This window comes from Nannospalax galili, unplaced genomic scaffold, assembly GCF_000622305.1.
Source record: "Nannospalax galili isolate Female #2095 unplaced genomic scaffold, S.galili_v1.0 scaffold664, whole genome shotgun sequence".
In the NCBI taxonomy this organism is placed as follows: Eukaryota; Metazoa; Chordata; class Mammalia; order Rodentia; family Spalacidae; genus Nannospalax; species Nannospalax galili.
Genome location: NW_008354274.1, coordinates 227,037 through 243,405, shown reverse-complemented (window position 1 = coordinate 243,405; position 16,369 = coordinate 227,037). Strand labels below are relative to the sequence as shown.

At 43.9% G+C, this 16,369-nt stretch overlaps 1 protein-coding gene across 5 annotated transcripts in view; it reads right to left on the bottom strand.

Annotated features, from left to right (window-relative positions):
• The window catches only part of Rnf216 (ring finger protein 216), a 147,884-nt gene that overhangs the window by 78,896 nt on the left and 52,619 nt on the right, over positions 1-16,369 (bottom strand). For all 5 annotated transcript variants that reach the window (XM_008851366.3, XM_008851365.3, XM_008851369.3 and 2 more), the window contains 2 exons: positions 13,868-14,016; positions 13,341-13,419 (listed from right to left, as the gene is read on the bottom strand). In XM_008851366.3, the coding sequence (XP_008849588.1) occupies positions 13,341-13,419; positions 13,868-14,016 (228 nt within the window). The remainder of the gene's footprint in view (positions 1-13,340; positions 13,420-13,867; positions 14,017-16,369) is intronic.

Below are 16,369 nucleotides of genomic sequence, written 5' to 3'. Positions count from 1 at the left end.
TAGATCCTACTGCAGCACTCTGGCCAAGGCCCAGCTCGCTCACACAGTCATTTCCTCAGTGTGCCAAATCCTAGTGACCTTTTCCTACTTGGAATCTCATGGTAGTCACCATCTCCCACTGTCTTAACTGCCTGGATGATTCAGCCTCACCCTCAGTCTCAGCCTGTGCCTATCCTTTCTGCAATCCTTCTGGCAAAGCCAGACTAGGTTAAGAGTTACTAAAAAAATGACCCAACTACTCTCTTAACTGGGATGTCCCTGCATCAACTGAGGTTGAGGGAGCAGCAATGTCAGTGTATAGAGAGAGGGGAAGGAGGGCAGTCCTAGGGGTGGCAAGAAGTGAGGTGTTCCAATGGAGGAAAGTACAGGCTGGGCAGAGAGAGGGTTGGAGAGCAAGTGGCCTTGGGAGTGAAGGGGAGGTTTTCACCATGGTGAGAGTTTGGAGTTGAGAAGGTCATAGCAACAAGGTGTTTTTAGCTACCAAAGTCTGACAGGAAGTGAGAGGTAGGCAAAAGGACAAGCAGTAGTCAAAGACAAGAAAAGGGAAAAAATCTGATGCTTCACTTGCTCTAGGTTAGAATCTGGGTTGGTTTCTCAGGTGCAGGAAGCTTTTGAAACCTAAAATGTTTTTCATATGAACCTCTGATGGGGTAAAAAAATGGAAAAAAGGTGCTTTTATGAGGCTACAGGGATTTGATCAGAGAGACACTTAGTCTTTTTGAAAAGCAAATGCCAATCCCTGCTTTCTAGAAATCATCAACTTTGGGCTGGAAGGATGCCCAAAATGTTATCTGGTCTCTCTTGTGGCCTTGAGGTAGAACGGCCTGTGTGCAATTTGTCCTGGAGATGGGACAGTTTGTTATAGGCCATGCCAGAGCCTCTGGACGAGGTGAAGGAAGCAGAGGTGGTGGTGGAGGAGGCAGAGGATGAAGTGGTGGCAGCAGTGAACCCTGGTGCAGGGTCTCAAGCTTGCTTCTGAGCAGTCCCTTTGCTGGTTATACTAAGATCCACTGAGTCAGCATTGATTCCCTGAAGGTAGTTTCTGCTGCCCCATGGAGTCCAAGAACACAGAATCTTATGCAGAAACTCCACACATAGAATCTTTCTTCTAGCATGATTCTAGGAGCCCTTTGTCTTCCCACAGACAGTTGCTGCTGTTTTCCTGCTATAATACCAATTTTCTCATTTCAGAAAAGTGGCTGACTGATCCCCAGGATGGGACATTTGAATTGGGTCTTTCCAGTATTAGCAAAGCAGTAGGAGTTACCAAGTTTTCTCAGAAAGACTTGGTTACCATGCAGTGCAGACATAGAGCACAGTGCGATGTAGTTTCAAAGCAACTACTGATATTTTTGCCTGTTTCGGGCAGTGGGATTTTCCAGGCCAAGGTGGCCAAACCCACACAGAATGGGGTAGGCAGGTCAGAAGCAGACAGTTTTTTTTTAACTACAGTCTTCAGGAAGGCCATGTGGATTATGGGGACTAGTGAGGTAACAGAGTCAGAGGCCGTTTTCGTTTCATGGCTAGCATACTGCAACTGAGAAAGGACCTTGAATTCATAGTAAAAGTAATTCCATCCAAAGCCACTCCAAAGCAACTCTGGCCCTGGACTTGCTCTCTTTTTGCCCAATCACTGTTGTAACAATCGCCTTTGCTACCACTTCCCTCCCACTTCCTCTACTCTGACACACCCATGGGGACTAGGGTGTTTGCGTGCTTGTGGTATTGCCATAGTAACTGCTCTTCCACCTGGCAAAGCTGGAAACCCTGCAGTGCTCTCTGCTGAGAATGCAAAGGAGGGACCTGCTGGCCCAGCTCTTCAGTGCCGCACAAGATGCCCGCATTTCGCATGCGCACTCTCGTGTACCCAGTCCTTTCTCAAGGACATCGCAATGAGATCACTAAAATAATTTAAAGTGCTGACACCTGGTAACACAATTAGCGTGGAGACAAAATGGGGTAAATCCTTCTTCATAGAGGTAGCTTGTAGACATCAATTCTAAAGAGATTTTTAATGTAAGATTGTTCAAGACTGAATCAAAACACATCTTTCTTTTGGTGAGGCCACAGACACAGAAAAATTCCAGTCAATTACTTTAGCAAAACATAAAAAGTGGCTGAACAGATCTGCGTGTGGTTTCTAGAAAGAGGCAATGGAAGCTTATGATCTCTGAAGAATGTGCAAACAAGGTGAGGCTGTGATGAGTCCAAACAGCAAAGTTAACAACCAGTGACCACAAAAACTGTGAAAAGCGGCAGAATTTCTATTTCAATAGAGTGAATATCTGTTAAAAATCCAGTCTTTTTTTCTAAGTAGCAAAGAGCAAAAACAACAAAAAACACAGGTATGTCCTTTCTCTTCAAGGCCAGCAGGAGGAGGTGAGCAGCTCTCACCTACAGGCAATCTGCTGTGGGGCAGGGCAGCTAGCTAGGACTCCAAGTAAAGGTCAGGGCCTCCCAGGAAGTCAAAAAACATGAGCAATGAGTCACGGAGACAAACCACACGTTTTTATCTCTACTTTGTGACTAAAGCCGATTTCTCCCACAAGTGTGCGGTCAACTTTCCTTTCAGGCCCTTCCTGTACTGATCTCTGAGAATCATTCACTGAGATTCTGAGCCTTCTGGATGACGACTGGAAATCAATGAGAAATGGGAGAGGAGGGCACAACAGAGCTGTGGACACAAGTGTGCAGACCACAGTGACAGCAATAGTCTGTGGGCAGCACCAGGTCCTTCTCTGTGCTTGAGCAATTTACACTAAGGGGGAGCAGTTACCTCCTCCACTTCCTTTCCTTTTTGTGGCATTGGAGATTGAACCTGCAGCATTATTTGTGCTACACAAGGATTTTACTACCAAGCTATATCCCCAGCCCAGGAAGTTGTAACTTCCTATTGAATGCACTGGTTAGCAAAAATCATTAGCTTCAAATGCCTAACTCCATTAGCTGTGGTGGCATAGGCCTGTAATCCCGGCACTTAGGCAAGTTCAAGGCCATCTTGGGCTGTATAGAGATAGGCCTGTCTCAAAACAAAACAAGAAGCCCCAAACCTATTCCTTTTAAGTTGCAAAAGAAAGAACTGGATAGAAATGAGTGTTTTGAACACAATTTAACACACAAAGGTTAAGTGAAGAGTTGTTTGATTCCCAGTGTGATGCTGTTACTTGCTCATTTAAGGAAATGATCTTGTGGCTGCAGATATTACCAACTGGAACAGGAGGAAGTGCCAGTCTTCTAAGCATTTTCCTCATGACTAGGCTTGTACTTCACTGGCCCTCCCTCGTGTATGCAGCTACTGTTTAGTGACAGAAAGTGCCAGACTCTGGACTAAGTGCTTTGCCTACATTATGCCATTTATTTTCCTTAATGCTGTGGAAAGTAGGTACAGTTATTCTCATTTTACAGATAAAGGAGTTGTGGTCAGGGGAGTATAGGAGCTGGAGTCAAAGACTCTCATTGTAATCACTATTCTGTTGTTTCTGCAGATAGTTATATGCTTCACTGACATTTACAGCTTCACAGCACCTAGCACAGGGCTGGGCCCAGGAGTGCGTCAGTGAACACTTCTCACCAACGATCTTCAAGACAACTCTCAAAACAGAGATAACTTCCTAAGAAAGGTCAGAAAAAGGACTTGTACCCAGCAGTATGGGCAGAGAAGCACATGCTTCCCTAACTGATCGGAACAAAGGATTCTGTGATCTGTCTCCTGGGAAGTGGTAATACTATTTAGACTGCTTCATGGGAATGGAAAAAAAAAGTGCTGGAATGTTTACTGGAGGACAAGGGAGGGTAATGCTAGTTCCTAATCAAGTAGGCAAATACTCAAAGTCCAGAACAGTTACTGCTAGGTCCCTGAGATTTCCTGCTGATCACTGAGCCAGTGTAGGTGACTCTAGATAGGGAAATGTAGATGAAATATAAAAACAAACTTTTTTTAGAACCAAGGGGAAACAAAAATAATGTTTTTATTCCTATTGGTACTTTAACACATAGGTCTCTTTTTCTTTCCCTGTTTGGGGCAGTTATCTTTCTCCTTCTGAGACAGTCACTGCAAGTGACAGCAAACTCTCAGTAGGAAGGCAGGGGAGGAAAAGGGAGGTAAGCAGTATTTACCCGCTGATGATTTTATTCTTAAGAATAAACACAAACCTATTGAGAGGTGACTAGGTTCTCTAGCCTGTTTTTAGGGACTAAGATGGCATGTAAAGTGAGTGGACATGCCTATCAATCAAAATTGTTTCAGGATCAACAAGCCCATGAAGAACAGATGCATGGTGCTGTCTTTTACAGGCAATTTAAAAACATAGAACCACATAAAAAATACTAGAACAGGGGCTAGAGAGATGGCTCAGCCGTTAAGAACACTGACTGTTCTTGCAGAAGACCAGGGCTTCAATTCCAGCACCCACATGGCAGCTAACAACTGTCCTTACCTCCAGTTCCAAGGGATCTGACAGCTCTTTTGTCCTCCTCAGGCACTGCATGACATGGGTGCACTTAGCTACATGCAGGCATAACACTCATACACATAAAATAAAAATAATAAATATTAAAAAAAGATTAAAAAAATACTAGAATGAAAACAGAGTGAAATTCTGAAAGTCCCCTGCTACAGTGCTGGCTCTGCTGCATGTTTAATGGAAGGCTCAACAGTGACAGCTCCTGGGATCCATTCTGGGCCATCCTTTGGGGTTCCCAGCTCTACCATTGGCCATCACCTGATGTCACTCTTCAGTGTCCATTCACCATGATCTCTTTGGGGACCAGCACTGAGCCAAGGGCTCTGCTGCTGGGTATCACCCATGACAGATGTGCAGGGATCACAGTAGTACCATGGCACTAAAGAGCAGAAGCTCTTCAGTGGCACCCTCTGGGAACCAGAGGAAGAACAGGTCAGATTCCTAACAAGGACTCCTCACCCTACTTTCCTCTTTTTCTGACTTGCATTATGCAGTGTGGACTAGTAAATGAACCCTCATCTGTAAGTTTAAGAATCTTTCTGCAACTAAGACATTTGGTTCTTGTCACTTTAACTTCTTGACTAAAGATACTCCCTGACAGCGGGAGCATGAAGACCTGGCTTTATTCATCTCTGGATAACCTGAAGACCTGGTGTAGTCCAGGAGTCAGCTGACTAAGTGGGCCCCCCACTAAGAGTGTGGACTCTAAGTGTCAACTGCCCACCATCACAGCTGGAACTGCCCTGGCACTGACAGCTGGGCCAGGCTCATTTACATTCTCTCCACACAGCCATTCAGCTACTGCAGGCAGCTGCAGATGCTTGGTTTCTTAGTAACAAACTGGTTCGCTGCAGATGTGAATTTTGGTTATATTTCATGACTGTAGCCTTAACAACACTAAAGGCTGCAAAGGATAGGATGGGGTCTGAAAACAGTAAAATACGAGGAGGGAAGAGGATTAGGAAGTAGAAATGGACAAATAAACCAAAGCCAATGGACCTTGGGGCGAGGCAAGATAGTCAGTTACACAATCACATCTACATTCTCGGTGTCCATCGAAAGATTCCAAACCAGATGTTCTTCTGTTCTTCCTGGTTACTCCCATTAAGCTCTCCATACTGGTTTTTTCTCTCCCTTAACATTTGCTTTCTGAACCTCAACCTCTACCTCATAACTCTGTCCAACTTTCTGGAAAGTTCTACGTGTATGGTGGAGCTTACAGATTAGAATTGTAGCTCCAGTAAGATGCAATACGGAAATGTCTGAATGTAAAAATAAATATTCCACAGGCATCACCCTCCAATCTCCTCAGAATCTGCCCGATCTACCCCTTTCATCCCATACCAAACATACCCCCATCTATTTCTGAAAGCAGCATGCTGAACCAGCTGATGAATACTTCCATCTGAGAACAAACAAGGGAGCTGAGGCCCCCACAAGCAACCCATCACATCCATGAGACCCAGACTCTTCTGTTTCAGAGATGGTCTCAGTCTTCAGCCCTCTCAGATAATGCATCACTATAAATGCCTCATAGAGTGACAGGTTCCTGGAAATCCAACTGCAGTGTAGGTTACTGGCAAACACTGCAGTGAGAAAGCAGATGCCCTCAGTCTTACATGGGCCAAAATCAGCTTGTGGCTCATTTTCTTAACACATGCAAAATCCTCGAGGATTAACGGTTGGTTTAGACGTCTTGCTGGAGGGAAAGTAGCACCTAGAGAAATGGGGCAAGTACACAGCCATCTCTTATGAGAAATTCTGAATGCATGTAGTGCTTTGCTTTAGCACTATGCCTGAAAGAATTCAACTCTACTTGCAAAACACTCGTATTTGTACTTTGAAACTACTCAAGGGAGAGTCCTTTCTTAGAAGCGCACCAGTGCCACCTAGTGGCAATTTATTGCACAGCTTACAAAGGATAGCCCAGCATGGATACTTCTCTGCATGTTGTCATGATGGGGCTGGTTTGTTACAGCCTTGGTTTTCACTTTATCTTCCACAGAATCCTTACCCCCAAGAGCAGAAAAGGAACCTAGAATTCGAGCTCCATTATCCACAGGTCAAGTGCTGAAGTAGATGGTCCTAAAAGCTATAAATGATAGCTTTCTCTTCACTATAAATATCATGCTCTGCCTTGCCCAAGGCCAAAACAGGGACACTGAATTAAGGAATCAGTGTCCAAAGTAGTAAGTCAAAATAAAAATGTCTTCTCTCTTGGTTATTTTGTTATAGTAATGGAAACTAATACAGTGGACATCCTTGCTTTGTTCTTCATCTTAGCACAAAGTTTCCATATATTTGTGAATTTTCCTGTTACTAGTGATTTCTAGTTTTATTCTACTGTGGTCTGAAAAGATACTGGGTATGATGCTAATCTTAAATGTCTTAAGATTTGTATTGTGATTTAACATTCTCTGTCTTGTTCCATGTGTGCTTGAGAAGTGCTCTTTTGGCCTCTGTTAGGAAGAATGCTTTGCATGTGCCAGTTAGGCCCATTCAGTCTATAATGCTGAAGTCTGTTGCTTTCTTAATCATTCTCTACTTGGATGCTCTATCCACTGTAGCTATAATTTTTGTTTTTGTTTTTAGAGACAGGGTCTCCCTGTAGCCCCAGCTGGCCTGGCACTCGCTATATAGACCAGGCTGGCCTTGATCTCACAGAAAGCCACCTGCCTCTGCAGGTGCTGGAACTAAAGGTGTATGCTCACATGCCCAGCTATGTTTGAGGTTTTTTTTTTTTTTAATTATTAATTTTATTTTATGTGTATTGAGTGCACTGCCTGCGTGTATGTAAGTTCACCCACAGAGGTCAGAAGAGGGCATTTTGGAGTTCAGGACGGCTGTTAGCCACCATGTGGGTGCTGGAGATTGAACCTGGGTCCTCTGTAAGAGTAGCCAGTGCTCTTAGCATCTTCTCTAGCCCAACGTTTGGATTTTTTTAAAACTGACTTGCCTTCCTAGTTTTCTTCTATGTGTTCTCTATAGGTGCTTTCTTTATGGCTCTACAGGACTTACATAAAACATTTTGCATTCATAATAATCTTTCAAGCTGATAACAACTTTAATTGTATGCACTCTACTTTCTTTTTTTTTCTCTTTTTGAGACAAGGTCTTCCTGTAGTCCCAGCTCGTCTGGACCTCACTATGAAGACCAGGCTGGCCTTGAATTTAGAGATCGGCCTCCTTCTGCCTCTGAAGTGCTGGGATTAAAGATGTGCACCCCTCCTCCCAGCCTGCACTCTACCTTCTTATATCTACCTCCCACTGTGATAGACATTACAAATTATATCTGTTGTGACTCCATTAACACTTTTATACAGTCTTTGTCTTTCAAACTCTATACTAGATTAAAAGTGATTTAGGTATGACCAGCACATATTACAGAATTCTGTATGTATACAGATTCTCCCTAAGTTACAATGGGGTTACATACTAATAACCCACTGTAAGGTAAAAACACATTTGACACACCTAATCTACCAAAGGTCAAAGATCAGCAACGTGGTACAATGTTGAGTACCCGTTGTTTACCCTCATAGATATGTGGCTGACTAGGAGCTTTGGTTTGCTGTTGCTACTCAGCATCACATTAATAGCGTATTATACATCACTAGCCTGGGAAAGGATCAAAATTCAAAGTTTGGTGTCTCAGGCAGGTGAGATGGCTCAATAAGGAAGGGTCCTAGTCTGTCAGTCTTGTAAATTTGATCCTCAGGTTCCACAGAGTCGAAGGAGAGAACCTATTACCATTAGTTATCCTCTGATCTCTGTATGTCACATACAGACACACATGCACATACAATTGAAAGAAAAAAAAGCACGGTTTCTTTAAGCCTAAAGACCTTAAGTCAGTAACTATCTGCATATTTAATTGCTAATGGATGGACTTTAAAATTTCATACATGTTCACGTTGCTATTTAGTACATCTTTTTGGAACAACCTAAAGAACACTCATCAGCATTTCTTATTCTTTTTTGAGATGGGCTGGATCTAAATTCATTATCTTCCTCCAGTCTCAGCCTCTCAAAATACTGGGATTAAAAGAACATACACCTTATCCAGCGGTGGCGGTGGCCGCCTTTGATCCCAGCACTCTGGAGGCAGAGGCAGAGAACTCTCTGTGAGTTCAAGGCCAGCCTGGTCTACATAGTGTTCAAGGACAGCTGGGGCTAAAGGGAGACCCTGTCTCAAAACGACCAAAAAAAAAAAAAAAAAAAAAAAAAAAAAAAAAAAGGCATACATTTGGTTTCTCATATACTTTGTGTGTGTGTACAGGTTCATATATGTGTGAATATGAGGGATGTTAGAGGTCAACCTCAGGTGGTGCTGAGGAGCTGTCCACCTTGGTTTTTGAGATGGGGTATCTCACCGGGACTTGGGGCTCAATGATTACAGTCTGTCTCCCCAGTAGTGAGATTATAAGAGTGTGCCACCACACCCAGGAATTGAACTCAGGTCTTTATGCTTGCATACCAAGCACTTTACTGACTGAGCTATCTCTCTGGCCCTGGTCTCTTCCTCTTTTTTTTGGGGGGGGGGAGGGCAGGGTCTCCCTGTAGCCCAGATGGCCTGGAACTGGCTATGTAGACTAGGCTAGCCTTGATCTCACAAAGATCCACCTGTCTCTGCCTCCTGAGTGGTGGGAGATGTTTGCTACCACAACTGGCTGCTTCTTCATTCATTTATTTAATTTATTATTCTTGAATATATGAGTGTATTGCCTGAATGTATGTAAATACACCTGTGTCATGCAATGCCCAAGGAGGCCAGAAGAGGTCATTGGATCCCCTGGAAATGGAGTTATAGATGGTTATTAGCTGCCATGAGGGTGTTGGGAACAGAACCTGGGTCCTCTGCAAGAGCAGCCAGTGTTCTTAACCACTGAGCCATTTTTCCAGTCCCTTTTTTACCTTCGAAGAACACTTTTGTCAAAAAAATTTTCTTCATCTGACAGTTTTCCTTATCATTATACGCCACCAGACCCCCTCTGGTTTGCAAGGTTTCTGCTGAGAAATCCACTGATTTTACAGATGTTCCTCTTAATATATTGAGGCTTTTTTGTTTGTTTGTTTTTTTTCGGTCTTTTTTGAGACAGGATCTTCCTGTAGTCCCAGCTGGCCTGGAACTCACTATGTAGACCAGGCTGGCCTTGAACTCAGAGATCCACCTGACTCTGCCTCCCAAGTGCTGGGATTAAAGGCATGTGCCACCACTCCCAGCTCAGATTGAGGTTGTTTTTATTTTTTTTTTTTTACTGCTTTCAAAATCCTGACCTTTTGTTTTCTGGGGGAGGAGGTTGCATAGGCTGGCCCTCTAATAAACCATGGACAGATGCCATCTTCCCAAACTTGATTGTGCCCACTTGCCTAGGAGCATCACAGCTATACCTGTTGACTGTTATACTCCACAAGGAAGGAGGGCCAGGAGAGTCAGTCATACCTCCCAACCAACCAGTCAGCCCTAGCTAACTGCACTAGGGGGAGGGGCCATGGTATATACCCTGAGGAAGCCTGGGGGAGGCTCTCTCACCATTTTATGTGGTAGTGGGGAAGTTACCATCCATGCTTGAAGACTTTCCAGCTTGGCCTTCCAGGGGAAACACGCACACTCCTTTAAGTAAACCCTCACCCACTGCTCTGTAAGTAAGCCTAGTAAACTCACTGGTTTCTCAGACTGTAGTTGGATGAAATCATACCTTGGTTTGTTGTTGAGACCAAGGGAGGAGGGAGCAGACATTGTTTACATGACTTCAGAAGGAATTTTAGCTTGGGGGTGGGGAGGGGGGGGAGTCCTGCTGCACAGCCTGGGCTGATTGAAAACTTGAAATCTTGCTTCAGCTACTTGCTTCAGTACAATAATGTCTATCTTACCTCTGACTCCTGAATCTCTCCTCCACCATTTGGTGGAATTGGGAATTGAGCCCAAAGACTGAAGCATGCTAAGAAAATGTATTACCACTAAGCCACATCCCTAGTCTGACATTAAAATCAATTTTTTTTAGCCAGGCGTGGCGGTGCACATCTGTAGTCCCAGCACTTGAGAGGCAGAGGCAGGCGGATCTCTGTGAGTTCAAGGCCAGCCTGGTCTACGTAGTGAGTTCCAGGACAGCTGGGGCTACAGGGAAACCCTGCTTCAAAAAGACCAAAATAAAAAAAAAAAAATTTTTTTTATTTTGGTCTTTTTAAGAGAGGGTCTCTCTGTAGCCCCAGCTGGCCTTGAACTCACAGAGATCTGCCTACCTCTGCTTCCTGAGTGTTGAAATTAAAGGCATGCACCACCATGCCCAGCTTTTAGTTAAAAAAACATTTTATTTATTATTTTTTTTATGTGTATGAGTGTATTGCCTGCATGTATGTGAGGGCACCCATGTCGTGCAATGCTGCAGAGGACAGAAGAGGGCTTCGGTTTCCCCTGGAACTGGACATTTGTAGCTGCCATGTGGGTGCTGGGAATCAAACCTCGGTCCTCTGCAAGAGCAGTCAGTGCTCTTAACTGCTGAGCCATTTCTCCAGCCCCATTTTTTTTTTAAATTAAAGATTTATTTTTAATCTGTACAAGTGTTTTACTTGCCTGTATGCATACTAATATTTAGTATGCAGTACCAGTGGAGGCCAGAAGAGTGCAAATGGAGCCATCAATTGGGTGCTGAGAACTGAACCCAGGACTTCTGTAACCACTGTCAAAACATGGAGTAATGCTTTAGCTCATTAGTCTTCTCTCAACCACCATTCTAGCCCCTGGTCTGATTTTTGCCAGATGATTATCAGCATCCTCTTTGAGCTCATCTTGGTTGGTTTGCTGGACTCTTACAGCATGGATCATCTGTAGTAGCAGAAGCTGTCTAGCATTCTTTGTTCTCAGTGTCCCTAGGCCTCCAGACTAGGTCAAATCTCATCACTGTTCCAACTCAGGTTTCTGAACAGCTAGAATGGCAGACTCATACTCTCTCTTTCCAAAGAGCAGGGAACAAGGAAATTTCTAATGCTTCAGTATTTAACCAAGGGAGGGCAATCCAAATGGGTGTGAACTAGTACCACCCAAAAGCCTTTTCTATCTACTCACTACTGTGGTTTCAATGTAAAATGTCCCCTAAAGGCTCATGTTTGAACACTTGCTCCCCTATTGGCAGAGCTGTTTGGGAAGGTTGTGGAAATTTTAGGAGGTAGAGCCTAACTGAGGGAAGGGGGTCACTAGGGACAAGTTTGTACAGCCTGCTCCACTTCCTGTTCACTGCTTCCTCAGAGCAGACAGTGTGACCAATCAGCCTCCTGCTCTCACCCCTAATACTTGCCCTGCCTCTTGTTATGTCTTCCTTGCCATGATGGAAATGATCCCCTAACTGTAATCCAGAATAAACCCTTCCACCCTTGAATTGTTTTGTCAGGAATTTTATCATAGCAATGAGAAAAGTAACTCATTCACTGACATTTCATTGTTCTAAAGAATCCTTCAAGTGTAGCAGTACATGTGAATGCATTCTTCCCACAGGCCTTTCTGCCTACGCCCTTCAGCTCTTTGGCAAAGCTCCCAGTGGCATCCCCAAGTGATGTTCTAAGCATACCCACCAGGCACTACTTCAGATTCACGTGGACCTTTGGGCAGTTTCTAGTGTCTCTGGAAAGCACTCCCCACCCCTGCTCCCACTGACCTACTCAACTGGAGTCAGACCAAGAAACACAGTCCTGCTTGCTTCTTCTAAGCAATTCACGGAGATGCCAGAGGAGGTGGTATGATGTATATTTCTTACCTAGGCTACTCAACAACCAAACAGATCTTCCCGATACTTTACCTCTGCCCCCTCTCAGAATGGTGTTCCAGGTCCTGCATGTCCCTCTTCTACTCCCACCTGGCTCATGAGCTTCCTTATATGTCTCTTATCAGTGTCCAGGCTGCTGCTACTTCCCCCGCCAGAATATTCCTTCACCTTTTACTCCCCTTAGCTACATTCTTCTCCCTCTCTGTGTCCTAGCTCAGGGGTCACCTGCTCAGGTATTCCAGTGCCTGACACTATAGACAGCCCAAGGATGTCCTACTATGCTTTCTTAGTACCAAGATGCTACAGACTATTAGGAGAATTTGTACAGCAGCAGCCTGAGGGGAGGACAAATTACTAAATGGCTACATTAATTGTAAGAATACACACAGGTTTCACACAGAAATATGAATGTTGAAAACAATGGAGTAAAGTTTTAGTTCATAGTTTCTTCTTTCTTCCCCAACTTTTACCTGTTTACCTCTCTCTGAGGCAAGGCAATAACTCAACTCACATCATGTAGTTTTATAAGATGGGCTCAAAAAACATCTGTCTGAAGGGAAGCCAATAGCCACTAAACTCTTAAGTGGTTTACAGTTGATAAACTTCAAAATATTCAGAGTAGGAGCCTAGGGAAGAAAGGCTGGTCTCTTCTGAATAACTGGTTATTATGAGGAAACTAGACAAATGAAAAACCTATCAGATATGACAGAGATGCAAACATGATGCCCAGTTTTTTAATCAAAGAAGTATCACTTAAAACTTTGAAAACAACAGGAAGTGTATGTTGTTTGGGGGCACAGGGTATGGAAAAGGGCAAGCAAGAAATATCGCATAGCAAGAGAAAACCCTTCACTTACATCAGAGCATCTGTCCTTATAAGATGGTACAGAATAGAGATCCTGAGCTTTCTGATTGGAATCCCACAAGTGGCTCCAGCTCTGTAACCATGCCAACCACCATCACAAAGCACTGCTCTTCACTTGCCTCATGGAAAGGACAGCGGACAAACCGTTCTTATCATCTTTCAGACCCACAGCACATACTATGTGGGCCATCAGGAATAGTCCAAAGCACCAAAATTCAAATAATTGTATCAGAAAAAAATGGATTCCCTTACCTTTCGGCAGCGGGGATTAGGGCAGCTGAATCTTTTCACATCACTGTCCAATAGAGCGGGGAAGCTACAGGAGGGACACCTGGGTAAACAGGAGAGGTGGTTCAGGTGACTTTCATAAACTTTCTTACCAAAATGAAATGTTGAGCAGCGCAGAGTGTTTCTTACACCTCAGTTTTCACCAAAACTGAGCTTCTTCCTGAACTTGCATTTGCCAGGAAATATAGGCACCACCCTGTGTTCAAATGTAGGGTCAACCACATGCCTCAAGCTTTCCAAGAATTCACTGCACACATTACTTTTCCTCTTACCCACAGCACAGTGATTTTACCTACAGGCCAGAAAATTAGAAGAAAGTAAGAGAAGTAGATAAAGATTACTTCTATACATGTTTTCATTTATAAAATTTAAGTGATTATTTTATTTCTCAGCAAGAAGTGCCAGAAAACCTGGAAGATCCAGCTTTGCTACAGAATTTTTGCCTAATTAAAGTCTTCACCTTGGGGAACAAGCTAGCTCCGAGAACTCACCTGACAAGCTCATCAGCATAGGCTGCAGCGACTTCTTCTTCTGCTTTTCGTTCATAGTATTTGTATAGGATGGTCTGGGGGAGCACCTTCTCCAGTTCACTGGTTGGGAAGGAACATGTGCAGCTGCCTTCCATGCAGCTCAGCTCCGACTGGAATGACAGCATAAGCAGGCAAGAAGAAAAAAACTCAACCAGGGCTTGGGGAGAACAAAAAGCCAAAGAGGTCAAATGTGTCTTTCAATGGGAGGTAAGAACAGAGATCTGAAGGTGGCATAGTTCTCTCTGCCTCCTCTTCTCTAAGACCTCACTATTCAAAGAAGGAGGCCATGAAATGAAAACACAAATTCCATGAAGGATGGGGAAGGTAACATTGCTCAATGGGCTGGAGGAGGCCAGCCTCACTTAGTGGCTGCAGTAAGCTGTTCCTTGTGGATTCTGCAATGCAGGAGACCCTCTGGGAAAGTGGGGGAAGAAGTGGGAACTGACAGGAATAGTAAGGAGTGGGGAGGGGTGGTTTGGCCTTCAGTTCCCACTCCGTTTTGGTGGAAATCAGCAGAAAGGAGGAAGGTTCAGGGACATTAGAGCTGTGTGGCCTCCAGTGAGGACCTGAAGCAAAAGCTGCACCCTGAACTGGGACTTCCCCAGCTCTTACCTTCCACTCAGCTGGAGTATGCTACAAGGTAGGGAGATTTTGAACCCATATCCAATGAAAAACCTGAGTGTCACTAAAGGTTCACAACATTGAAACACTAGTTCACCTATAGTCAAAAATTTCAGCCTATGTACATGCTATCAAACAGCCTCCAAACAGCTCTTTAGTAAGAATGCAAAGTGCCAGACATCTGAGGAACACTCCCAATAGAAAGGCATATGCCAAAGCAAATGCATAAAAAAAAAATCTATGTGAAAAAAATCTATGAAGCATTTATCCTGAGTGAGAATACACGTTCCTTTTTTTTTTTTTTTTTCGGTCTTTTTGAGACAGGGTCTGGGATTAAAAGCATGTGCCACCAAGCCCGGAGAATACACGTTCTTGAAACAGCATACATTATCTCACTTAATGTTCCCAACAATCTCCTCGGTTGAATCTCCTTTCTCTGGTGGAAGAAGCGGGACACAGACTTGCATCATGCTTTCTACTCATGCCCTTTCTGCTCAAGGATCCCACATGGAGTCTAGCCATGAGGTCTCTTCCTCATCCATTCTGAATGACTAGAAAGTAAAGTTAAACTACTTGGCCTTTTGATCTTGGCTCTGAAAAGATCTTCTGAACAATTTCTGAGTGATAAAGGTGACAGACCATCTTTTGTTACTATGTTGGGGCACTTTCAGCCTTAGAAAACAAAGTCTCTCTCTGACCTTCTCTTCTCTTGCCCTCCTTTTAACTGCTCTTTTTTCTCCTCAAGGAAGGCCATAGAAACTAGAATTTCTCTTCTTCAAGGCTGGCCATAAAAACGAACTATATACTTGAATTCTTCCCTGCTTTTTTGTGTTGGAGGGCCAAAAAGCAATTCTCTGACCTAATCTGATAGTACATAAGACCCTCAATTTCAGATGGGGTCATGCCCCATTTCTTTGGGAAGGAATTCTGCACAGAGAGCCAAGTAGAATCTGGACAGCTTCACAGAGTTTCCCGAGTCTATGAGACTCCATCTGTCTAATCCCATTTCTATGAGTTGTCCACACTTCAATCCCAGCTTTGAAATGGAAGTCTCCATAAAAATCCAAAAGACAGGATATGGGGAGCTTCTGGGTGTTAAACACTGGAGGCCTATAGGAGAGAACAAGACACTCCCATGCTCTTGGCACTAGGCACTTCGCCCTGTGCATCTCTTGATCGGCTTTTTACCTGTAGCCTTTACAACAGCTTTTATAATAACCTTGTAATATAAGTGTTTGCCTGAATTCTGAGAGCTAAAGTAGCAAGTTAATTGAGCATGGTGAGCAGGTCATGGGAACCTCAGTTTATAGTCAAAGATGGGTGAGACGTTCTAGAGGCCTGACTTCCAATTGAGTCTGAAATGAAGATAGTCTTGGAGGCTGAGACCCCTCAATCTTCACAATTCAGTTTCTAAGCAGAAATCCAGCTGGTGACCACTGCAGAACTGAGTGCTCACTTGCTAGTAAGGAAAAACCCACATACTCGGGAATCACGTAAGTGGCCTGTGTTGTGAGCAGACAACAGGAGAACTTGAGGCTAAGTTTTTGCCCTCCCACAGAGCTTCTCAGTTATCTCTCAGTCTTTCGGGAACTCTATATTTTAAAGGTACTGGTCAGTAAATTTGTAAAATATTTGTCAAATGGGATTTGTCTCAGGATTAGACTAAAATTATATTCTTATGGCAATTTCTCAGTGAATCACAGGAAGTAGAAGAGGCTGATGTGTCCTTTGCCTCATGATGCTAAAAAGGCCATTTAATAGGCCACGTTCTTTAGGTCACTGTTAAGATTTTCTCCTCCTCTCTTCTTTTTTTCTCCCTGCACCCCCCCCCCGCCCTGTTGC